The 26,853-nt window shown below is 37.4% G+C and overlaps 1 protein-coding gene across 7 annotated transcripts in view; it reads right to left on the bottom strand.

The window, feature by feature from the left end:
* Positions 1-26,853, bottom strand: part of ATE1 (arginyltransferase 1) — a 198,208-nt gene that overhangs the window by 107,352 nt on the left and 64,003 nt on the right. For all 7 annotated transcript variants that reach the window (XM_036735165.1, XM_036735163.1, XM_036735166.1 and 4 more), the window contains one exon: positions 8,933-9,114. In XM_036735165.1, coding sequence (XP_036591060.1) covers positions 8,933-9,114 — 182 coding nt within the window. The remainder of the gene's footprint in view (positions 1-8,932; positions 9,115-26,853) is intronic.

Genomic DNA, 26,853 nt, shown 5'->3' with positions numbered 1-26,853 from the left:
CTTAGTGGAGTTGTGAACTATTCCAACCATTTTTAAAAGCAATTTGGAACTATGCCCAAAGGGCTATAAAATTTTGCATATCCTTTGATTAAGCAATACCGTTTCTAGGTCTGTATCCCAAAGAGATCAAGGGAAAAGGAAAAGGATCTATATGTACAAAAATATTTATAGCAACTCTTTTTGTGGTGGCAAAGAATTGAACATTTAGGAGATGCCCACCAATTGGAGATAAGCTGAATAAGTTGTGGTATGTGATTGTGATGGATTATTATTGTGCTGTGAGAAATGACAAGCAGGATGATTTCAGAAAAACCTGGAAAGACTTACACAAACTGATACAGTGAAGAGAGCAGAACCAGAAGAAAACTGTAGACAGTAAGAGCAATATTGTACAAAGAACTGTGAAGAATTCACCCATTCGCAGCAGTCTAATGATCCAAAACAATCCTAAAGGACTCATGATGAAAAATGCTATCTACCTCCAGAGAAAGAACTGATGTTGTCTGAATACTAACTGAAGTATACTATTTTTCACATTCTTTTTGTTTTAAGTCTTCTTGTACAAAATGACTAATGGAAATGTTTTATATGATTGCACATGTATAGCCTGTATCAGATTGCTTATCATCTAAGGAAGAGGGGAGGAGAGGAAAGGATAGAATTTGGAACTCAAAACATTACAAAGTGTTTTTGGGGGTAGAGCCGAGATGGCAGCTTGAAAACAGTGACCCACTTAAGCTCTTCCCCAAATCCCTCCAAACACCTGTAAAAATGACTCTAAACCAATTCTAGAGATGCAGAACCCAAGAAATAGCAGAGAAAAGGAGGTCTCCAGCCCAGGACAGCCTGGATGGTCGCTGGGAAGGGTCAATCACATTGTGCTGGGAACAGAGCGCAGGCCAGTAGGGGCCTCACCAGGACAGACCAGGCTGGAGTAAATGGGATGGAGCAGGCCTCAGGGCCCTGAATCACTGAGCTGTGGCAGTTTCCAGACTTCTGAATCCACAATTGCCAAAGACAACGGAGCAGGTCAGTGGGAAAACTGCTGGATCTGGGTGAGAGGAGTGCCCTGGGGTGGCAGAGGTGGCTACAGCAGCAGCAGTGGAGGCTGCTTCCGGCTTCAGGACCACAGTGTAGGGGGAATCAAGTGGCTGATCAGAGCGAGAGTGCAGGGATCTCTTTGCTGGCACTAAGGCAAGGTTCTCTTGCTTTGCCCCACTTGGATCAAAGTCATGATCCCAGCTGGCAGTCCTTGTGGTGGCTGTGGAGAGGGAGGCCTCCTGGTACTTACACAGCAGAAAGGAATGTCTGCACTCACAGACCACAGCACAAGCCAGGAGAGAAGTATCATACCACCTCAGAATAGAAGTAGCTCTGAAAACAGCAGCTGAAAACCCCTGAAGTTTGGGACAAAGCATTCTCAACTCTGAAAGCAGTCATACCCTGACAAAAAGCTCAAAAGTCAAGTAACTGTCTGGGAAATAAGCAAGCAACACAAAAGGATTCAGACTACAGAATCTTTCTTTGGTGACAAAGAAGATCAAAATATACAGCCAGAACGAGTCAACGAAGTCAAAGATCCTATATCAAAAGCCTCCAAGAAAAATATGAATTGGTCTCAGGCCACAGAAGAGCTCAAAAAGGGTTTGGAAAATCACGTAGGAAAAGTAGAAGAAAACTTGGGAAGAGAAATGAGAATGATGCAAGAAAATCATGAAACATGAGTCAACAGCTTGCTAAAGGAGACCCCAAAAGTACTGAAGAAAATAACAACTTAAAAGATAGACTACCCCAAATAGCAAAAGAGTTCCAAAAAGCCAATGAGAAGATGCCTTAAAAGGCAGAATTAGCCAAATGGAAAAGGAGGTCCAAAAGTTCACTGAAGAAAATAATTCCTTAAAAATTAGAATGGAGAGGGGGCGGAGCCAAGATGGCAGCTGCAAAGCAAGGAATTGCTTAAGCTCTCCTCCAAACACCTGTAAAAAATGGCTCTGAACAAACTCTAGAGTTACGGAACCCACGAAATAGCAGAGGGAAACAGGTCTCCAGTCCAGGAGACCCCTGATGGTTGCCAGGAAGGGTCTATCGCACGGTGCTGGGAGCAGAGTGCAGCCCAGCATGGGACATGCCAGGGCAGACCAGACCCGCAGTCAGCCAGCCAGAACATGCATTGAGGCCATGAACCAGTGAGCTGTGGCAATTACCAGACTTCTCAACCTACAAATGCCAAAGAGCAGGTTAGAGGGAAACTGCGGGATCCAGTTCAGAGCGGCCCAGCCACCAGCCCTGGGGATGACGGAGGTGGTACAAGGGTGGCAGTGACAGCAGCAGGAAGCTCCTGAGGCTGCTTCCAGAGCTACAGTGTCAGTTGCTTCCCAAGTCCCTGGCTCACACGGTGGGAGGAATCTAGCAGAGGATCAGAGCAGGAGCGCAAGGAGTGCTTTGTGCACACAAAGGCAGGTTCTCTTGCTGTGCCCTGCTTGGATCTGGATTGTAGTCCTGGTTGGTGGTTCCTGGGGGAGGAGGAGTGCTGCTGTGACAGAGCCTGGGGTAACAGTGGAGCAGAAGAAGCTCTGAAAACAGCAGTGCTTGGACCCTAAAGCTTGGGGCAAAGTACTCTCCACTCTACAAGCAGTCATATCCTGACAAAAACCTCAAGGGTCAAGTAGTTGGCTGGTTACATGGCCAGGCAGCGAAAATGGACTCAGACTCAAACACAAACTCAAACTCTAGATTCCTTTTTTGGTGACAAAGAAGATTTAAACAACAGTCAGAAGACGGCAACAAAGTCAAAAAGCCTACATCAAAAGCCTGCAAGAAAAATATGAATTGGTCTCAGGCCATGAAGAGCTCAAAAAGCATTTGGAAAAGCAAGTAAGAGAAGTAGAGGAAAATTTGGGAAGAGAAATGAGAGTGATACAAGAAAAATCATGAAAAACAAGTCAATGGCTTGCTGAAGAAGACCCAAAAAAATACTGAAGAAAATAACACCTTAAAGAATAGACTAATCCAAATGTCAAAAGAACTCCAAAAAGCCAATGAGGAGAAGAATGCCTTGAAAGGCAGAATTAGCCAAATGGAAAAGGAGGTCCAAAAGACCACTGAAGAAAATATTACCTTAAAAATCAGACTGGAACAAGTGGAAACCAGTGACTTGATGAGAAATCAAGATATTATAAAACAGAACCAAAGGAATGAAAAAATGGAAGACAATGTGAAATATCTCATTGGAAAAACCACTGACCTGGAAAACATATCCAGGAGGGATAATTTAAAAATTATTGGACTACCTGAAAGCCATGATCAAATAAGGAGCCTAAACATCATCTTCCAAGAAATTATCAAGGAAAACTGCCCTGATATTCTTGAACCAGAGGGTAAAATAGAAATGGAAAAAATGCACCGATCGCCTCCTCAAAAATATCCCAAAAAGAAAACTCCTAGGAATATTGTCACCAAATTCCAGAGATCCCACATCAAGGAGAAAATACTGCAAGCAGCCAGAAAGAAACAATTTGAGTATTGTGGAAACACAAGCAGGATAACACAAGATCTAGCAGCTTCTACATTAAGGGATAGAAGGGCTTGGAATATGATATTCCAGAGGTCGATGGAGCTAGGATTAAAACCAAGAATCACCTACCCAGCAAAACTGAGTATCATGCTCCAATAGAGGACTTTCAAGCATGCTCAGTGAAAAGACCAGAGCTGAATAGAAAATTTAACTATCAAATACAAGAATCAAGAGAAGCATGAAAAGGTAAACAAGAAAGAGAATTCATAAGGGACTTACTAAAGTTGAACTGTTTTGCTTACATTCCTACATAGAAAGATGATAGGTATAATTCATGAGACCTTTCTCAGCATTAGGGGAGGTGAAGGGAATATAGACAGAAGGCACAGGATGAGTTGAATATGAAGGCAGGATGTATAAAAAAAGAAATAAATTTAAGGGGTGAGAGAGGAATATATTGAGAGAAGGAGAAATGGAGAGACAGAATGGGGTAAATTATATAAAAGTGGCAAGAAAAATCAGTTCTGTTAGAAGGGAAGAGGGGCAGGTGAGGGGGAATGAGTGAATCTTACTCTCATCAGATTCAACTTGAGGAGGGAATAACATACACACTCGATTGGGTATCTTACCCCACAGAAAAATAAGGGAAAGGGGATTAAAAAAAGAGGGGGATGACAGAAGGGAGGGCAGATAGGGGGAGGAGGTAATCAAAAGCAAACACTTTTGAAAAGTGACAAGGTCAAGGGAGAAGACTGAATAAAGGGGGACAGGATAGGATGGAAGGAAATATAGTTAGACTTTCACAACATGAGCATTGTAGACATGTTTTACATAATGATACATGTGTGATCTATGCTGAATTGCTTGCCTTCCTATGGGAGGATGGGTGGGAACGGAAGAGGGGAGAGAATTTGGAACTCCAGGTTTTAAGAGCAAATGCTTAAAAAAAAATGTTGTTCTTTGTATACGGCTGGGAAATAAGATATATAGGGAATAGGCCATAGAAATCTATCCTGCCCTACAAGAAAGTAAGGGAAAGGGGATGGGGGGGAGTGGGGTGACAGAAGGGATGGCTGACTGGGGAACGAGGCAATCAGAATATATGCCATCTTGGAATGGGGGGGAAGAGTAGAAACGGGGAGAAAATTTGTAACTCAAAATCTTGTGGAAATCAATGTTGAAAACTAAAATATTAAATAAAAATGATAAAATAAAAAAATTAGAATGCAACAAGCAGAAGCTAGTGACTTTATAAGAAGTCAAGATGTTATAAAACAGAACCAAAAGAATGAAAAAATGGAAGACAATGTGAAATATCTTACTGAAAAAACCACTCACCTGGAGAACAGATCCAGAAGAGATAATTTTAAAATTATTGGTCTACCTGAAAGCCATAATCAAAAAAAGAGCCTAAACATCATCTTCCAAGAAATTATCAAGGAAAACTGTCCTGATACTCTAGAACCAGAGGGTAAGTAGAAATTGAAAGAATACACTGATCACCTCCTGAAAAAGATACCAAAAAGAAAACTCCTAGGAATATTGACGCCAAACAATTCAAGCATTGTGGAAAGACAATCAGGATAACACGAGATCTAGCAGCTTCTACGTTAAGGGATTGAAGGGCTTGGAATATGATATTCCAGAGGTCCAAGGAGCTAGAATTAAAACCAAAAATCACCTCCCCTGCACTGAGTATAATACTTCAGGGCAAAATATGGATTTTCAATAAAATAGAGAACTTTCAAGCATTCTTGATGAAAAGACCAGAGCTAAATAAAAAATTCAACTTTCAAATATAAGAATCAAGAGAAGCATCAAAAGGTAAACAGGAAAGAGAAAGTGGCAAGAAAAAGCAGTTATAATGGAAGGCAAGAGGGGCCAGGTAAAAGGGTGACTATTATGGAAATGTTTTGCATAATGATACATATGTGGCCTATGTTGAATTGCTTGCTGTCTCAAGGGGGGGGGCGGGGAAGAAGGGAGAGAATTGGGAATTCAATGTTCTAAAAAGAAATGTTTAAAAAAATTGCTTTTACATGCAACTGGGAAATAAGATACACAGACAAGAGAAATCTATCTTGCCCTACAAGAAAGAGGAAAGGGGATGGAGGGGAGGGAGTGGGGTGATAGAAGGAGGGCAGACTGGGGAACCGGGCAACCAGAATATATGCCATCTTGGCGTAGGGGAAGGCAGAAATAGGGAGAAAATCTGTAACTCAAAATCTTGTGGAAATCAATGTTGAAAACTAAAAATATTAAACTAAAAAAACAAGGATGAGAAAAAAATTTTTAAATTAAAAAAAAAAAAGGAATTTTTCCCCATTCCCCAAGTGACTGGGGACTTTGTTACCAGTTAATATATGATTTTTGATTGAACAAAATTGTTTTTACATGGAATTAGGGAAAAGTAAAGTACTATAAAATTTTTTTAAACTTAATAGACCCACTGAATAGGAAAAACAATCAAATAAGAGAGGAAAAGAAATGAGTGATGCAAGAGAATGATAAAAAAGAAGTCAGTGTGGTAAAGGAAGAACAAAAGAATGGAAAAATATGTACAAATTTCACTGAAGAAAAGAGCTCCTTAAAAACTACAATTGTGTAAATGGAAAAGGAAATACAAAAGCTCACTGAAGAAAATAAGTCTTTAAAAATAAGAATTGGGCAAGTGGAAACTAATGACTCCAGGATACAGAGAGAAACAATAAAACAAAATCAAAAGAAGAAAAGAGTAGAAGAAAACATGAAATTTCTCATTGGAAAAACAAATGACCTGGAAAATAGATCAAGGAGAGATAATTTAAGAATTACTGGACAACCTGAAAGCCATGATTAAAAAAAAAAAGATCTTAAACATCATATTTCATGAAATTGTGAAGGAAAACTTCCCTGATATCCCCAAAGCTGAGGGCAAAACAGAAACTGAAAAAAAAAAAAATCCACCATTCACCACCTGAAAGAGATTCCCCAAAAGAAAATTCCCAAGACTATCATAGACAAATTCTAGAGTTCCTAAGTCAAGGAGAAAATATTGCAAGCAGCCAGAAAGAAACAATTTAAATACTGTAGAGTCACATTATTAAAAGCTTCTACACTAAAGGATCAGAGGGCTTGGAATATGATATTCTAGAAGACAAAGAAGTTAAGATTAACACAATTAAGAATCACCTATACAGCAAAACCGAATATAATCCTTCAGGAGCAGGAATGGAAATTTAATGAAATAGAGCATTCCCAATGAAAAGTCCAAAGTTGAACACTTAATTAGATTTTCAAATAGAAGACTCAAGTTAAGCATAAAAAGGTAAACAGGAAAGACAAAACAAAGGATTCAATAAGGTTAAAATGTTACATTCCTAGACAGGGAGATGATATTTGCAACTCTTAAGAACTTTATCACATTCTGGAGACAGCTCAAAGGGCTATAAAATTGTGCATGCTTTGACCCAGCAATACTACTACTAGGTCTGTATCCCAAAGAGTTTTTTTAAAAAAGGAAAAAGCCCTATTTGTGCAAAATATTTATAGCAGTTCTTTTGTGTTGGCAAAGAAGTAGAAATTGAGGGGATGCCCATCAATTGGGGAATGGCTAAACAAGGTGTGGTATATGATTGTGATGAAATACTACTGTGCTATAAGAAATGACGATCAGGATGGTTTCAGAAAAACCTAGAAAAACTTATATGAACTGATGAAAAGTGAAGTGAGCAAAACTAAAATAACACTGTATACAGTAATAGCAATATTATATGATGATCAACTATGAATGACTTAGCTTTTTTCAGAAATAACAATGATCCAAAGGATTCATGATAAAAAACGCTATCCAACTCTAGAGAAAGAACTAACTGAATTAGAATGCACATCAAAGCATACTATTTTTCACTTTATTTTTCTTGTGCTTTTTGGGGGGGGGGGGGCGGGGGCAGGGAAGTCTGTATTTTCTTTTACATCGTGACTAATACGAAACATGCTTTTCATGACTGCGCATATATAACTTACATGAAATTGCTTACTGTCCCAGGAAAGGGGAAAGGGAGAGAGAAAGGAAAGGAAGAAGAATATTTGGAACCCAAAATTAAAAAAACATATTAAAATTGTTTTTACATGCAATTGGGAAAAACATTATTTAAAATCAAAAAATAAAAATATGTATGTACATAAAAATCTTTGTGCTCTATAGAGATTTTGAAAGGTACCTAAAAAGAGAACTGCACATCATGTTCATAAAAGTATGCTTTAATAAAATGTTATAAAAGTACAACATTAATAACAATAGGAAACAACCTCGTTGGACATCTTAAAAGAATATGTTGTGTTTCGATTACACAATACAGAAGACGCCTCTGCTAGTCCTAGACCACAGGCGAGTAACATTTTTTTCTACTGAAGGTCACTGGATACAAAGAAAAAAGCAAGTAGGAGCCACATTAACTCCATTCAGTAATTCTGTTTCATTCTCTTTTAATTTATTGTTCCACTTAGGTACTTTGGACTTTTCAACATATGCAATAAGTAAAAAAACTTTCAGTTTTATGTTATGATCTCAGGGAGAATGAAGTTAAGGGAAACAAAAAAAGAATGAGAAAAACAGATAATGGCAAAGAAAAGAGAAAGCTATATAGTGAGCAGATGAAGAAAAAGGTAGGGAGATACACATCTAGCAGAAAACAAGAGAAATACAAAGAAAACAAAGAAACCTCCCTCAACATAGAAGCACATAGGAAAAACAAAAGGCACATAAAGGAAACACAGATTTTTATGAGGTAACATCCCCATCTTTTGGTATATTGGGATATTGCAGGTAGCATTTTTAAGGCAAGTTTGCAGCTATAAGCAAATGAGGACATCACTTCTTACTTAGTAAGAGGTACCACAAAAAGGGCAAATTAAGTTAAAGACCAAAGATTTCTCATTCTTGTTCTGTATAATTGTTATTACTAGATAACTATCCCAAAAGATTACAGTACTGAGTTTGGCTAACTGAAATCATACTGTCATAATAAATTTAAATATAATTAAAGTTTTATTTTTAATAAAAATGATTATAAAAATGACAAAGATAAAAGTCAATAACAAAGAAATAAACAATAAAACAATAAAATGTCTCTGGCCAAGAAGGTAAAGCAAAAATAGAAACTGTAGAAACGTGTAGAAACATCAAAATATGTAATGGAGAAATATTAACATGTAGAAACAAAAAATGTAGAAACATCAAAATAAAATATCTCTTAGCAAGTAGGTATCCATTCTGAAGATGATACATTTAGATACCATTAAGCCAACAAAATATTCTAACTTGTAAATGAACTCTTCCTGTCACAGCAGATTAAGACTAAGTTAGGATGAGAAATAAAGAAATAAATGAGCAGGTACTGATCTATAAGGACAAAGCAAAATTACAAGATATCTTACCGTAGTGCAGAGTAGACCCCCAAAGAGAGAAATGAATAATCAGGGTCATAGTACAGATACACAGATGACACACAGTATGGAAGGATATCTATGACACCCACAGCAATTATTTTCCCATCCAGCCAATACTGTTGATGAAAAGATCCATAACCGCAGTCAGGTCCATTAGGAGGACTCTCTGCCTAAGGGAAAGCACAGCATCGTATGAATATAATTGGAAAGTTTTGTCTTTATATTAACATTATGAAAAGGCAGAACGATTACATAATAATTGATGAACCACAGTTCTTTATTTTACTCAGGTTAATGTGATTTCCAGTTTTTGCCCCCAACCCCTGATAGTCACCCTATTCACATTCGATGGTCCAGGCTCATTACTTTTTTTCCTACCTCTATCAAGGACTACTGTCATAATTCCCCATATGTATAAAATATTTAACACATGTTTTTTAATTAAGTGCAGAATTTTGTTTTGTATGTTTATTTTTTTAATTACTAAGTTAGTATTTTTTAAAATTATGAACAGAGAACATTACATTTTAAATTAAAATTATAAAAAATACTAAACTACCATTCTTTGGTTCCATGTGATGGTCAATTAGGGCAGAGGAGAAAAAGAAGATAAGAGAAAAAAAAATATACAAAGGGGAGAAAGAATAGGAAGAAAGAGAAGAAAATAACACAAGTAAAGGAATAATGGGGAGCTCAATAAGCTATGGGTCATATCAATAGATGCAGGAAAAGCTTTGACAAAGTGCAATCCTGACTCAGACATTTACCAACTGTTTGACCCTGGGTCAGTCATTTAACCAAAGGAATTGGTAAAGCCTTCTTTAAAATAAGTAGTATCTATCTAAAACCAAGAGTAAACAATATCTGTAATAGGAATAAATTAAAAGTCTTCCCAATAACATTAAGGGCGAAGCAAGGCTGTCTGTTGTAAGCACTATTGTTCAATATTGTATTAGAAATGCTAGCCTCAGCAATAAGACAAGAACAGGACATCGAAGGAATAAGAATAGGGAATGAGGAAAGTAAATGATCACTCAGTGCAACTGATATGATGGAATACTTAGAGAACCCTAGAGAACCAACTATAAAACTGAAAAAATTAACAACTTTAGCAAAGTTCAAGGATATAAAATAAACCCACATGAATTATTAGCATTTCTATACGTTACCAACAAAACCCAAGAGGAAGAGAGAGAAAGAGAAATTCTATTGAAAATAACTGCAGACAATATAAAATACTTCAAAGTCTACCTGCCAAGAAAAGCCCAGGAACTATATAAATACAATTATAAAACACTTTTCACATAAGTAAAGGAAAGAAAGAAGGAGAAAGGAAGGAATTGAGGGAGGGAAAAATAAGTTATGAGGTCAGAATTAGAACAATAGTAACTACTAATAATTGCTACATTACTATAATGATGATATACTCTTCAAAGTACTTTTTGTTATTATCCACTGAACTTTTAAGTGCTAATAAACCTTTCATAGTAACCTCTGTTAGCAGATCTTCACAAGATCCTAAAACTTTTGGAAGCTCTACCTAGAAAACTACCATCCATCGCAAAGCCTTCAGTTTTAGCAACCAAAATGACACTGACTCAAGGCTAGGTTTTTTAATTTTGTCCAATGGGCATCAGAAACCACATTCACCTTTTAAACTGGAGTTTACAGTAGAGTTTATATCTGAAGGACCACATTCAAAATGAAAAGGAAAAATGCTTTTAGATTTGCTACCAATTAATTTTGAAAGGCAAAAATAAAAACATGTAGCCACTTTTAACATTTACTCTGTAACCTTAAATTATACTATGGAAGAAACTGCCTTACTCTGGCTTTCCCCTCTCATTGCTCACATGCATGCATACATCCCTCTCCTTGTGGGTTCAGTCCTGTACACATTGTGAAGCCAATTCTATTTGATTCTGAGGGGTAGAAGAAAAAAGACAAGTACAAGAAAGATATAGGAAGCTCTCTCTCCCCCCCACCCTGATGTATGATCCATTTTAATAGGTGGTGACTCACAGTTATTTCTCTGATCCTTGCATATCTATTCTGGATTCCTGAAACCTGCTTTAAAAACTTCTTTCTTCAAGACTCAGTACCCTTTTGTAATAGGTGCCCTCTCCTAGAGTTAGCTAGGTAGTACAGTAAATAGAGTACTGAGCCTAGAATCAAAAGACCTGAGTTCAAATCCTGACTCAGCCATTACCTGAGCAAGTCATTTAAGCTCTGTCTCAGTTTTCATCAACTGCAAAATGAGGATTTTAACAGCGCATATGTTATCTCTGCTTTCTGGCTTCCCCAACGGCTAAAATTTTACCCTCAAAAGAGAATTCTCAATTTTAATGCCTTTCCTCTGTTGATTATTTCCAATTTGTCCTCTATATAGTTTGTACATAGTTATTTTGCATATTGTCTATTCCAATAGACTGTGAGCTTCTTGAGAGTAGCCTTGAGAGCAGTGAATGACTCTTACCTTTTTCTGTATGTGCAGCACCTAGCACAGTGCCCAGCATATACTTAATAAATGTTTACTGAATGACCACTTCTGAAAATTGTTTTGAAGATCAAATAAAATAATATTTGCCCAGTCCCTGGCATAAAGCAGGAGCTTAATGAATGCTTATTTCTCTCTTTGCTTTCTTTCTCAAATAATCTTGTATTTACTTGCTTACCTGTTAATATGTTGTATCCTGAGAAGGTATGCTCCATGAGGACATGATTTATTTCTCATTTTATTTTCACTTTATTAATATCTTTAGTGCCTAATACAATGTCTTAGATGAAGAAGGTGCTTTATAAATACTTAGCTGAAGTCAGTTTCTAATCATTAGGAGCTTGATCTTTTGTCTGCTTGGACATAAGGTACTTTACTATTTGTCACTGTGGTTGAATTCTCTGGTCCACTTGACCTATTACGTGCCAGCCTTCTCTCCATGTACCCTAACTCCTGGGCCAGCCTAGTTTTGTCATCACTAAAACTCCAGAGTGTGATAAAATTACTTTCCTTTCCCTATCCCTACCAACCCCCCAATTAGAGACTATCGGAATATCAGCAACAGAATAGCAACTGAGGAGTTCTACATGCATAAAACCGAATTAGAAAGAATTCAGCAATATTTTAGAGCAAATCTCTCAGAAAATAGCCATCTGCTTCCAAATTAACAAAGTGAAAGGTGTAAATACGTAAATTTAGGTTTGATATACCAAAAAATCTTCCTGACATTTAGACTACCTAAAAGTAAAATTAACCGCTTCAAGAGGTACTGAGTTCATCACTGGGTGTTGTAAGCAGAGTCTGCATGGCTATTTATCATGGATTTTATAATAGGGACCTCTGCCCTAGCCAAATATATATTAATTTCTGTCAAAACCAGACATATCAGAGAGTAAAGAAGAACAAACAAAAGCATAATTCAAAAGGGAAGGAACAGGGCATTATAAAATTTCACCCATGTCATATTTTAAATGACTACAATTTTCTCAAGTGCTAATAAAATCTTAAGCAGACTCCTATTCCTATAAAACCTGGATGTCTCTAACTATATAATAGGAAATAAACAAGTTTGCTTACTCATACTAAATTTTACCCCTCCCCCCTCAAAATAGATCTATACTAAGGTGACTTTCTGAGGTCAGAGTAATGAAATTTCCATTAATGCAGGAAAAGTAATCATTGAAATGACATGGAAACAGAGATACGCTGTCAGCTCACACTGTGCAAGGAGAGGGCATGCTAGGGGAAAAAAAACCCTAAGAAGCCAAGACCTGAGATTATTTTTTTTTAATAATTTTAAATTATTCAACAACTTCTACTTGGAATATGCCAAAATTCATTAAATTTAGCATATATCTGAAAACTGGTTAATTCAACAAATATTTCTTGAATGTCTCCCACGCGTCCATATAATACTTTTCTTCATCAATATATCTTAATTTCCCTGCCTGAGATATTTTCCCCCAAGCAGAGGCAACTACAGGGTCATAAACATTTATTGCTCCCTTCAAGAGCTCATTTACCCAGATCTTTTCACACAATCAGGTCTCCCTCACCCTGCTTCATTTCTCTAATGTCATTGTTTTACTCTCTTGAATCTAAATGTAAACAATTTACCTGCCCTTGAGACTTATTTTCTACCCTATAATTCAGGTTAAATTTGGAGACTGCCTAACAGAAAGAGCACTGGATATAAAGTCCAACAACGTGAGTGTGAGTCATGGTTCTTCTAATTACTTCCTATCAGTATATGCTATACTGGATAAGTCACTAACTTCTCTCAACCCGTCCTGTCCCTTGTAAAATGAGAAGCTGAACTAGACAGATGAAGGTTCTTCTACATTCTAAATCCTGCAATGTGTCTATTGCTACCACAGATTTTTATAGTTGTAAAGTGCTTGAGTTATGATCTTTGACTATTTTATTACATAATCAATGTTGGCTGATTGTACACCCCTACACCAACCAATACCTTGCCCCCAGAAATAATAAAAATAAACGTTAGCCTATGTGAGATTATATTAATTCAGAGAAAGAAATGATTACTGTAGGCTGAGATAGCTACCAACAGCATCATGGAGGACATGGCAGTAAAAAATGGAGGAAGAACTTCAAAGGATATAAAAAGCATAAGAAGTTTCAAAACAGGCACATAACCTAAGCATATGCTGCAAAGAATTAAGGACATCAGGCTGACTAGTACACAGGGTTCTTGTTCTAGGTTCTTATTTTCTTGACAGAGAAAAACTGGAACCCTCTCTAGGATTCTGACACAAAGTAGACACTATGCTTAACTAATAGGGAAGTCTTCTCTCACCTGGTCTCTAAGCCGATTATAGTGTATTTCTTTTTTAAAAATCAACTTGAGGACAATCTTTCGTAAAAGTCATTTTCCACAAATTCAAGCACTTATCACTGAATACTATGCAAAAATGTTTATGATAACCTAGGTAATAAAATCAACCAAGTATAATCTCCCTTGTGGAATTAATTTTTTTCATTATAAACCATTTTATAAAAGCTACTAACTTTATTAATTATCTAACGACCAGGTCCAGTACAAATTTATGTTAAGTAATCTTAATTGGACCCTCACTGTGACAAGGCAATACATTTATAATTCCTTAAATTACTCACTAAAAACCAAGGGGTCATCCTTGACTTCTCACTGCCCCCCATATCTAATCTTTTTACAAGTACTATTGATTTTACCTTTATAACAGCTCTAGTATACTATGACAGAATGCATAAGTTGAATATATGTTATCCCACTACGTAGGCTGATATTAATTAACACCTGAACTATTTAATAGCTTGCTGGCTTATCTCTCCACCTCAAACCTCTTCACACTCCAATCTATCCTCCACTCAAGCTGTTAAATTGATCTTCCAAAAGCCCAGGTCTGACAGTCTGACCATGTCACCTCCCCTATTCAACAAACACCAATGGCTCCCTATCCCTCCTGAGATCAAACATGAAATACTCTAGTTTTTAAAGCACTTCACAATCTGGCCCCTTTCTACCTTTACAATGTTGTTACACCTTACTGTGTGATACAATAATACTGATGAACTTACTCTTCAAACAAAACACTCCATCTCCTGAATCCAGGTATTTTCACTGGTTATACCTCCATGCATAGAATTCTCTCCCTCCTAATCTCCAACTCCTAGCTTCCCTGGCTTCCTTCAAGTACCAGCTAAAATCCCACCTTTTACAAGAAGCCTTTTCTAATACCTCCTTTAACGTTGGTGACTTCTCTCAGTTAAATATCTCAAATTTATCCAGTATATAGATTGTTCTATACAATTGTTTGTATATAGTCTCCCCCATTAAACTGTGAGTTCTTTGAAAGTATAGATTGTCTTTTGACTTTTTTTTCCCTATTCCTCAGGGTTTAGCACAGGACTTGGCATAGAGTAGCCATGTAATAAATGCTTCTTGACTGACTAACTGATCCCCATATCCTGGAGAGGTACTGTATCCAGAAAGACACTATAAGGCTTAGCCTCAACATTATTTAGAGTTACTGTCAAACATTTCTATCATTTTTTTTCAGGTTAAAAGGACAAATATAACAGGTTCATAGAGATCAGGGCAAACCAGAACAGAGAATGGAAATAAATCTCTACTATAATAACATACATGTGCAACTGATACATTCCAGAAGGCATGAATATGTGTCATCCCTGAAGATACAACATAAAAACTGTCATTAAATTCAGGTTTGTTAAATCAAAGTCCATCCACCAACCTGAAGTAGAATTCTTACTTAAGTGTAATCTCTTATAATCCCAAGCACCTTGGGAAGACCTATATGAATTGCCCCACAGTCAAGTCACAAGAGCTCAAAGGCTAATTTACACAACATCTACAATAATATAAAAGCAAACAGCACTGAAAGACTTCAGAACTCTGATGAATACAGTATGGTGAATCAGAGGCACAGAATGAGACACTTATTTTCAGATATGGCTAAATGTTCATTTGTTTTGTTTCACTATGCTTATTTCTTTGGGAGGAAGGGGAAGGAGTAAAGGAGAAAGAATTGCTGGTGCCAATGATTTTTTTTTAAACAGTATCCTGAAACATTTTTAAATGGTATCTTACTTATTAGCAATATTCCAAATTAGTCTACAAGGAAAAAAATCATGAAAATTTGAAAATACTGTGTGAGGAGACAGGGAGATAAAAGTACAAAGAAGAATCATAAAATGTGTGTAAATTATAAACCAATAGATTCCTTGGAATAAATCTAAAACTATTCAGTCACCTCTTAAAGACCCAGAACAGCAACAATTTCTTATCAACCCATATGCTGCAATACATTACTTGCACACCTGTCGATTACAAATACATTATCAGAGAGTAAACTGAAATTATCTCAAAATAAACATTGTACAAAATGAGCTATCAAAGTTGTACTTAACCAACATCTGCTGGATCCACCTATCAAACTAGACATGCAATTATAATACCAATAACATTTTAAGATTTACAAAACTTAATCTACTTGGAAAAAAAAATCAAGGTAGCATATTTTAAGCCTTATTTTATTTTTCTTCTAGTTAACTCCTTTTATAGACTCAAAATTAATCCTTTCATAACAAAACAAATCAATTAACAATTTTCTACATATCAAACAGTGTACTAAGCAACAGGAATACTGACAAAAGTACAAGAGTTCTTGACCTCAAGGAATTTGCATTCTAACCAGGGAGACAACACGAATATATATTAATATATACAAAATACATACAAAATTAGTAGAAGGTTGTTTTGGGAAGGAAAGCACAAAAGCTAAAAGAATATAGAAAGGATTCATTCGCAGGGAGTTCTTGAGTAGAATTTTGAAGAACACCAGGGATTCCAAGAGTCAGAGGTAAAGAGAAAATGCATTACAAGCATGGAGGACAAGCAATGAAAAGACAGACAGGAGACAGTGTTATACGTTTAAAAAAAAAATAGCAAATAGACCAATATGGATGGCCTGCTAAAAGGGCAGTAACTTGTAAGAAAACTGGAAAGGTAGGAACGGGCGAGGCAGTTAAGAGCATTAAATTCCAAACAGAGGAGAAGTTTATTGTTGATCCTAAAGCCAAGAGGGAACCAATGGAGTTAATGAGGAATAGGGTGACAAGGTGAAATTGCACTTTAGGAAAATCAATTTGACAGCTATGCTCAGGATAGATTAGAGTGAGCAAATACTTCAGGTAGGGAAACCAAAGTGAAGATTATTATAACATCTGAGTGAGAGGTGATGAGGGCCTATTTTGCGAGAAGAGAGAAGGGGATAGATGAGAGAGATGGTGTGGAGGTGGAAATGACGAGATGTGGCAACTCACAGGATGTATGCAGTATGGGAGAATGAGGACTCAAAACGAACAAGGATGTTACACTGAAAACAACCTGGATGATCAGAAAGACTATGGCTCTCTGAACATAACAGAGAAGTTCAGAAGAGGTTTAAAGGGGAAATGAATGTAGTAAGATCTGCAATGAATATTGCAGTCCCTGCTCACCCCCAAAATGAAAAAGAGGTCAAAATCAAGGTTCTTACTCACAGGTCACTGCCCAGGAGCTACAGTCAAGGGCTGCCTGCTGCAGCAAGGTCACCTGAGGGACAGTGAATGGATGTGATAGGAAAAGCTGGCTTACAATTTTTCTCTCTCCCTCAACTCCTGCACTCATACTAAGAGACCTCAACACACATACTGATAATCCCTTAAATATTCTAACCATTCAGTTACTCGATGTGCTCACCATCTCCCATGAGCTACTCCTTCACCAACCTCAGCCACACACAAAAATAGTCATACCCTGGATTTTATCATTACCCGCAAACACACCACCTCTATGTTCAAGAATTCTGGAATTCTCTTCTCCAAACATATTCTATTGGCTTTTCATCTCTCCCTCTGCCTTCCCTTACATAACCCTAGTCTTTATCCATGACTATGGATATCCATTACTATGACAACCAATCCCTTGAACCTTCAATTTTCTGCCAAGCCATCTCTCCTGCACTAGCAACTCTCTCTTCTTCTTACTATCTCGACTTCTTGGTGAACCAATACAAATCTACACTACCCTCTTCTAAAGTCCTAGGTCCCCTTATATCACAAATTATGACCAACCAAGCTTCAACCTTACATCACTCCCATCATTCATCACCTTCATACCTACACATAAGCAGCTGAACAAAGGTGGAGAAAATCATGTTGACTGTTCAGACTGGGTCCACCAAAATTTGTTACACAACCTCAACTGGGCCCTCGCTGGTGCTAGGCAATCCTATTATATCTCCCTTATCAACTCACTATCCCACTCTCCACAGTGGCTTTTCCAAAACTTTTCATCCTTCTTCAAACTTCCCAAAGCTACCCCTCCCCCCAACTCTCTCAGCTAAAAACTTTTTTTCTTATTTTACAGAAAAAAATTGAGGCTACTGGCCATTAACTCCCTCTTCTCCCCTCTTCCTCATTTCCCATCTGGTGCCTCTTGCCACTCTCTCACTTCTGTTTCATATGACGAAGTGATCTTATTCCTTACCAAGGCTAACCCTTCTGCCTGTTCAATTAATTCCACTATATCCCATCTCCTCCAATAGGTTACCCCCTATCATCTTCTCTCATTTATTTTCAATCTCTCCTCTAGTGGCTCATTTTCTACTGCCTACAAAATATGGATCTCACCTATCCTAAACAAAACCCTCACTTGATCCTCTCATCTCTCCTATCATCCTATTTCTCTTCTCTCCCTGGCACCTAAACTCCTTGAAAGGGCCATCAACAATAGATGCTTCACTTTCCTCTCGCTCTCTTCTTAACCCCTTACAGTCTGTCCTCAGACCTCATCAATCCAGTGGAACTTTTCTCTCCAAAATTACTAATGACCTTTTAGTCCCCAAATCCAATGGCCTTTACTCCATCCTCATTCTCTTTGACTTCTCTGTAGCTTTTGACATTGTTCATCACTCTCTCCTCCTCTCTTCTCTCTGTTTCTGGGACATTATTCTCTCCTAGTTTTGCTCCTATCTGACTGCTCCTTCTCTGTCTCCTTTGCTGGATCCTCCTTCAAATCATGGCCTCTAACCCTAGGTGTTCCTCAGGGCTTGATACCAGGCCCCTTTCTCTTATCTCTCTATAAACAGTCCCCCCATACCACTTCATTTGGTAATCTCATCAGCTCCCTTGGATTTAATTATCATCTCTATGCTGATGATTCTCAAATTTACCTATCTTGCCCCAATCTTGCTGCAGACCTCAGATCCTCACAACTCCAACAGCTTTTCAGACATCAGAAAATGGATGTCCGACAGACATCCAAACTCAGTATGTCCATTAAGAGAACTGATTCTCTCCCCCTAAACATCGCCCTCTCCCCCATCTCTCACCACCACACCCCTCCCCCCCCCCACATCTGATCTGTTCACAAGCCCTACGGATTTCACCTTTACAACATCTCTCAAATATGTCCCTTTGTCTCCTCCAACACCGCTACCACTCTGATGCCTGCCCTCATCACCTCATACCTGGATTACTCCATCTGTGTGCTGGTGGGTCAGCCTGTGTCAAGGCTTGGAATTCAAAGCCTTCATAATCTAGCTGACTCCTAGCCTTCCAGTCTTCTTACACCTTACTGCCCAACCCTGTACTCTTCAATCCAGTGACAATGGCCTCCTGGCTGATCCATAAACAAGATACTCCATCTCTCAGCCCTGGGCATTTTCTCTGTGTTCCATGCCTGAAATACTCTCCCTCCTCTGCTCAGATTACTGACTTCCCTGGCTTCCTTTAAGTCCCAACTAAAATCTCATCTTCTATAGGAAGCCTTCCCCAACCCATCTCAATTTCAGTGCCTTCCCTCTGTTAAGTCTTTCCTATTAATCCTGTATATAGCTTGCTTTGTATATATTTGCATGCATTTTGTCTCCTCCATTTGATTTTAGGGTCCTTGAGGGCAGAGATTGTCTTTTGCCTTTTTTTTTAATCTCCAGTGGTTATCATGGTGCTTGGCTCATAGAAAGCACATAGCAAATAAATAAATAAATAAATGGATGGGTGGATGAATAAATGAAGGGTCAGCTAGGTGGCATTGTGGATACAGTGACGGGCCTGGAGTCACAAAGACTCCTTTTGCTGAATTCAAATCTGGCCTCGGACATTTACTAGTGACCCTGGACAAGTCACTTCATCCTGTTTGCCTCAGTTTCCTCATCTGTAAAATGGGCTGGAGAAGGAAATGGCAAACCACTCCAGTACCTTTGCCAAAAAAAAACTCCAAATGGGGTCACAGAGTCTGTAATGACTGAAAACAACTGAACAACAAGCATTTAATAAATGTTTATTGACTAAAATGTAAATGTGTTATGTATATGTAATTGGGTTTTTCTTTCTGGAGAGTCAGTTATTAAACATTACCAGCACGCTTATTAATTACTAAGCTAGAGAAGGTAAACTGGGTCTTGAGATCATGCTATACTAGGTTCAAATGAAAGAACTGGATGTTTAGAATGAAGAAGAGATAGCTATATGGAACACATAATTGTAATCTTCAAGTTTCTGATGGGCTCTAATGTGGAAGGGGTTTTTACTTCTTTTGCTTGGTCCCAAGAGCACAGAATTTTAGAGTAACAGGTATAAGTAGCAGAGGAAGATTTCGATTTGATGTGAGGTGAAGAAAAACTCCTTAAAAATTAGAACTATTACAAAATGAAATGGAATGCTTTAAGAAGTAATGGGTTCCCCATTCCATCTCTTTGAGAAGGTTTCCATGACCTCAGAAGAGAAAGAATGCCCACCTGCTCTCTTGTCTTTGCTACTATCTTCCTAGTAATCCAGACTTAAAACTTCAGTCTTTTTCAAACTGTTTCTCAAATATATCTCAAATTCAATCAGTTGCCAAATCTTGAAAAACAGGCAGTTATACCTCCTTACCATCTTTTGAACCCATCATCTCCTTTCAATTCTCACTTTTATCAACCTAGTTCAGGCATTAATTACTTCTAGATTTCTTCAGTCATTTTTCAGTCATGTCCAACTCTTTGTGACCTCTTTGCACTTTTCTTTTTCGTTTTTGTTTTTTTACTATTATTTTTAGTTTTCAACATTCACTTCCACATGATTTTGAGTTCCAAATTTTCTCCCGATCTCTCCCCTCTCCCCACCCCAAGGTAGCATACATTCTGATTACCCTATCCCCCAAATTGCAATCCCTTCTATCACTGCCCCTTCCCTTCTCTTATCTCCTTCACTTCTATTTTCCTGTAGGGCAAGATAGATTTCTATATCCCACTGCCTGTATATCTTATTTCCCAGTAGCATGTCAAAACAATTTTTAACATTTGTTTTTAAAATTTTGAGCTCCACATTCTCTCCCTTCTTCCCTCTCCACTCACCCTCATTGAGAAGGCAAGCAGTTCAATATAGGTTATACACGTGTAGTCATGCAAAACACTTTCATAACAGTCTTGTTGTGAAAGACTAAATATATTTCCCTTCATCCTATCCTGCCCCTCATTTATTCTATTCTCTCCTTTGACCCTGTCCCTCTCCTCAAAACTGTTTGCTGCTAATTAGCCCCTCCTCCCATTTGCCCTCCTTTCTATCATCCTCCCTCTCTTACCCCCTTCTCCCCTATTCTCCTGTAGAGTAAAATGGATTGTCATACCCAATTGAGCATGTATGTTATTCCCTCCTTAAGCCAAACTCAACGAGAGTAAGGTTCACTCATTCCCTCTCACCCTCTACTGTAAAAGCTTTTTCTTGCCTCTTTTATGTGAAGTAATTTACCCAATCCTACCTCTCCCTTAAACAGTTTGACTTTAATAAGTTCCTTATAATTTCCCTTTCCATGTTTCTCTTGATTCTTGTATTTTAAAGTCAAATTTTCTGTTCAGCTCTGTTTTTTTCATCAAAAATGTTTGAAAGTCTTCTACTTCATTGAATGACCATTTTTTCCCCTGAAGTATTATACTCAGTTTTGCTGGGTATGTGATTTTTGGTTTCAATCCTAGCTCCTTTGACCTCCGGAATATCATATTCCAAGCCCTCTGATCCCTTAATGCAGAAGCTGCCAAATCTTGTATTATCTTGATTGTGTTTCCATAACATTTGAATTATTTCTTTCTGGCTGCTTGTAATATTTTCTTTTTGACCTGGGAACTCTGGAATTTAGTTACTGGAATAGTCCTAGGAGTTTTCCTTTTGGGATCTCTTTCAAGGAGGTGATTGGTAGATTCTTTCATCTATTTTCTCCTCTGGTTCTAGAATATCAGAGCAGTTTTCCTTGATAATTTCTTGAAAGATGATGTCTAGGATCTTTTTTTGATCATGGCTTTCAGGTAGTCCAATAACTTTTAAATTATCTCTCCTGGATCTATTTTCCAGGTCAGTGGTTTTTTCAATGATATATTTCACATTGTCTTCTATTTTTTCATTCTTTTGGTTTTGTTTTATAATGTCTTAATTTCTCATAAAGTCATTAGGTTCCATTTGCTCCATTCTAATTTTTAAGGACTTATTTTCTTCAGTGAACTTTCGGACCTCCTTTTCCATTTGGTCAATTCTGCTTTTTAAGGCAATTCTTCTCCTCAGTGGCTTTTTGGAGCTCTTTTGCCATTTGGGTTAGTCTATTTTTTAATATGTTATTTTCTTCAGCATGTTTTCTGGTCTCCTTTAGCAAGCTGTTGACTTGTTCTTCATGATTTTCTTGCATCACTCTCATTTCTCTTCCCAATTTTTACTCTACTTCTCCTGATTTTCCAGATCCTTTTTGAGCTCTTCCATGGCCTAAGACCAGATCATATTTTTCTTGGAGGATTTGGATGTAGGAGTTCTGACTTAGTTTTCTGCACCTGATTGTATGGTTTGATCTTTCTTATCACCAAAGTATGATTCTATAGTCTGATTTTTTCCCGCCTGAGCTACCAATCTACCCTCTTCCAGACTAGACTACTGTAATATCCTCCCAATTGGTCTCAATGGCTCCAGTTTCTCCACACAAATCCCTCTGATATGCTATTGCCAGAGCAACTATTGTAAATCATAGGTGTATGCATGCTCCTTTCTTGCTCCAAAGCCTTCATCAAACAAGCATTAAGCACCTACCATATTCCCATTGCTAGGGATGCAAAGACAAAATAGCTCTCCAATTCCTACAGAATAAAGTCTAAATGCCTTAGCAAAGTCTTCAAAGATCTCTATAATTTGATCCTAACAGCCTTATTATATTTCACCACTGTTTTCCATGTAAGATGCCACCCTGAATGAGTATATTTAATATTCTTCAAATATGCCTTAGGTTGGTGTTTTGGTTTTTTTTACCCATTGCTTATGTTTTTCAACCTACCTGGAATACTCTTCTACCACTATCTTCCTACCACAACTTAAATCCTGTCTATCCTTTAATGACCAACTCTAATTCAATTTCCCTGACTCCTCCCAAATGAAGTTTTTGCCACTGAACCCTCATAGCATTCAGTTTATAATTTTCCAAAAAGAAATATTCCACCCTACACTATATTTATTTGTGTACACATCATTCTTTTCCTATTGACCAATTATGCACCTTGAGGGCAGAGATCATATCTTAAGCACCTCTAAGATTTACAAGTTCACATAAATTAATTAAATCAAACTGTAGTCACACATTAAACTGATTATGGAGTATACTGGTCTAACCAAGGCCCTCTTGTTTCCATAGAACTCCTTACCTAACTAGATCACTCTTTAATTCATTTTCTTATGCTTTCCCAGTCTTTGCTTTTTAATCTATTGTTTGTCTCAGAACCAGAGCCAATAAGTCTACTTACTCTAGTTTTTCTTTCCTCATCATCACTTATCAACTCTTGAAAATTAAGTCTAGTCAATTATATGAATTTGTTTTAATGCATCTAAAGAAATATGTAAAATGTAAGCTCAAACTAAGGGATATCCAGGAAGATCTAGTCAATGGAGGGCAACAAGGGCCTGATTTTTTTTTTTTGCATAAGTATTACGTAAATATGTACAATTACAGAGGTATAAGAGAAGCTACTGAACTATAGTTCTTGGAACCTACAATAAAAGCAGAAGCACGAATTAAATTTCAGAATTGCAGTTATCTTAAGGGTCAATAGTATGGTACATATATCACAAGACTCTTTGTTGCTGTTAAGTCATTTCAGTTGTGTCTGACTCCTCATGACCCCATTTGGGGTTTTCTTGGCAAAGATACTGGAGTTCTTTGCCATTTCCTTCTTCAGCTCATTTTACAGATAAGGAGCTGAGGCAAAAAGGGTTAAGTGACTTGCCCAAGGTCACAGGGCTAGTAAGTATCTGAGGGCACATCTGAACTCAGGTCCTTCTGATTCTAGAGCCTGCACTCTACCCATTGTCCTACCTGAGCTGTCCCATGATACTATGTGCAAAGCTAACTATAGATTTTCACTGTATTAAAATAGGAGTTAGATTCTAAAGAAATAACACATGAAAGACAAAGTTATTTAAACTAATAATCAACTACATTTAAATTTCTGCTAGTAAGTAAACACAGAGATAGTGTGCATAACGGATAGAGTTTTGACCTTGGAACCTAGAAGATGTGTTCAAGTCCCACCTGGGACACATACTGGCTGCAGGACACAAGGCAAGGCACAACTTTTCACAGTGCTCTAGGCAACTCTCTAAAACTATAATATGCAAAGAAGGTTATAATCTATATCAGTAGAGGTAGTTTCCTGATCTAGGAGTTCTCCTTATCAATGAAATAACAGACCTAGTCCTTATCTTCTAAATATAAAGTCAACAATATATAATTCTATATTGGTCCAACTACTGCCTGCTTTTTTCCAAATACGGCTCATAAAAAAATGAACTGCAACCTACTTTTGGACAATTTGTTTTTCTCTCTCTAGCTCAAGCCTCCTGAGTTAACAGGCAAAGGTCCAGTGTAGAATTTACAGTGAGTCTGAACAAGCCTTGGGGGCGGAGGGGAGGGAGAGGGGGAGGGGGATTTTCTAATGGCATCTTGTTTGTCAACCCTAGAGGTCCCCAAACCTAAACTTTTCCCTTTGGTGCTAGTTCCAAAACACAATTCTTTATGCTCCTTATCAGCCTGCCAGATAAAATACATTCCTTTTTTGTCTAATTTATTTCATTGTAAATAGACAGTTTCAAGTATTATTATGAAATATATAGTAGGATTAGTAAGCCAAGCATGCTACCTTTGAGAGGCTTACTGAATTTAATGACTAAGTTGAGAACAGACAATACATGCTATGATCAGGGGTCATAGTCACAAAACTTCTGGGCCTAGCTGCCTCAGAACTCTTGACTTTTCCTTCCTAACTGTATCTATGGGCTATGTATGAACCTTGCTAATACCCACTCAGCCAATTATTTTCCTTTTTTAAAAAAATATTTTAAATTTTTAATCTCAGTGATTTTAATTTTTTACATTACTTTAATTTATGAATAAACAACTTCGCCTTAACCCTGACCAAAAAAAGAAAGCATATTCTGATTCTTGTCCTACAAGAAATATGTAGCTAATTGTTGAGTATTGACATGGTCAAGTAGAGATGCTATAATTTCTACAATTAATCAATGAAATAATATATACAATAACATCAACATTAATAGTTTAAAACCCGGCTAAATGCCAAACTATCATACTGTGCGTGATAACTGTGATAAAGTACACCTGCCTTTTGACCCACCTGTCTAATGTACCTTGTTTGTGCCAAAAGTAAACATTAAAAGTAAAAAGAACAAAAACTAAGGCACATGCCTAGCCTCAAGGCCATATCTGAATTGATAATATTTGAAGAGATTTAATGGAGGTTTCAAGGGGAGAGACATCAAAAAATCTCAATACACTTTTAATAAATCCTATGTGTTTCTTCTCCCTTTAACAACACCCACAACTTAACCTTACCCCATCACAAAAATAACCCTACCCCTCACAAAAATCTAACTGGTTTTTAATATCAAAGATCCCATGACATTGTTATTAGTGGAAGATTCTGGAAGAGGTCTCTTTACGCAATTTGCAAAAACTAACTTTATTTTAAAATAACCATTTCAGGTTATTTTAATGAAATAATGAATAAAAACTTGAATTAAATTTTAAAAGACTCAAATGTGCCCTCAAACTACCAAATTTTAAAAATCATTTAATAATTACACAACTGTATGTGTGTATGCATGTATATATTTGTATGTACGTACATGTGTTGTGCATGGAGATATACAAAATACACATGTATATAGGCAATTCTGGGATCATTAGATTATTATCTTGGGTTATTAAATACTACATTATTTAAATATATTATAAATTACATAAACATTATTATTTAGTTTATACATACACACAAGTGGGGCAGCTAGGTGGCACGCGAGCGTGCACGCACACACACACGGCAGCTAGGTGGCGCTGTGGATACAGTGTTGGCCTAGAGTCAGGAAAACTCATTTTCCTGAGTCCAAATCTGGCCTCAGACACTTACTAGTTCTTTGACCCTGGTCAAGTCACCTACCCTGTTTGCCTCAGTTTCCTCATCTGCAAAATGAGCTGGAAAAGGAAATGGCAAACCACTATAGTATCTTTGCTAAGAAAAGCCCAAAGGGGTCACAAAGAGTTGGCCATGACTGAAAAATGACTAAATAAGAACAAAAATACACACACACACACACTTGTGTGTAAATATATACATACATATACAGATAGTACGACATACTAACAACAGAAATCTTTGTACATCCTATTCTAAAATCAGTTATTGTTGATATCAGGTTACTTGTGAATAGATAAATGGCTCACCCGTGTTAATAGCGGCCAAGAAGACAAACTGGTTAGGGAGAACTAAGAAGAGAGGGTAGGCATAATTAAAAATGTTCTCAGAACCAAGAATGACAGCTCTTTTTACCCTTCCCCCACCCCAAGGAAAAAATGTGTGGGATATGTCTATCCCTTAGAAAAGACAAACATTTTGAGAACCAGAGTTACCCTAACAGTAAGAGCACTTCCCAAGGACAGTGGGACAACAAGAGGGGTTATCTATCACATTCCCCTGGGCTAAGTGGCCATTTCCACCATGTCCTCACTCTGCTCATTTCCTTACAGGAATGTCTCCAGGGAAGAAGCAAAGATGCAATATGAAAGAATGTTCTAAATCATTAAAAGGAAAAGTACAAATTAAAACTATTCTCAGGTTTTGCCTCACAGCCATCATTTTTGTAAAGATGACAAACAACAAAAATGGTCAATAGTGGAGAAGCTGTGAAAAGACAGGTACACTAATACACCACTGGTGGAACTGTAAATTGGCCCAGTTACACCATTAGCAGACAATTGGTAATTATACTATAAAAGTCATTAATCTGTACATACCCTTTGACTCAGAGATTCCCAAGAGAATCAAAA

The sequence above is a fragment of the Trichosurus vulpecula genome, chromosome 8, assembly GCF_011100635.1.
Source record: "Trichosurus vulpecula isolate mTriVul1 chromosome 8, mTriVul1.pri, whole genome shotgun sequence".
NCBI lineage: Eukaryota > Metazoa > Chordata > Mammalia > Diprotodontia > Phalangeridae > Trichosurus > Trichosurus vulpecula.
The sequence above is the reverse complement of the archived record's forward strand: the minus strand, read 5'-3'. Positions and strand labels throughout refer to the sequence as shown.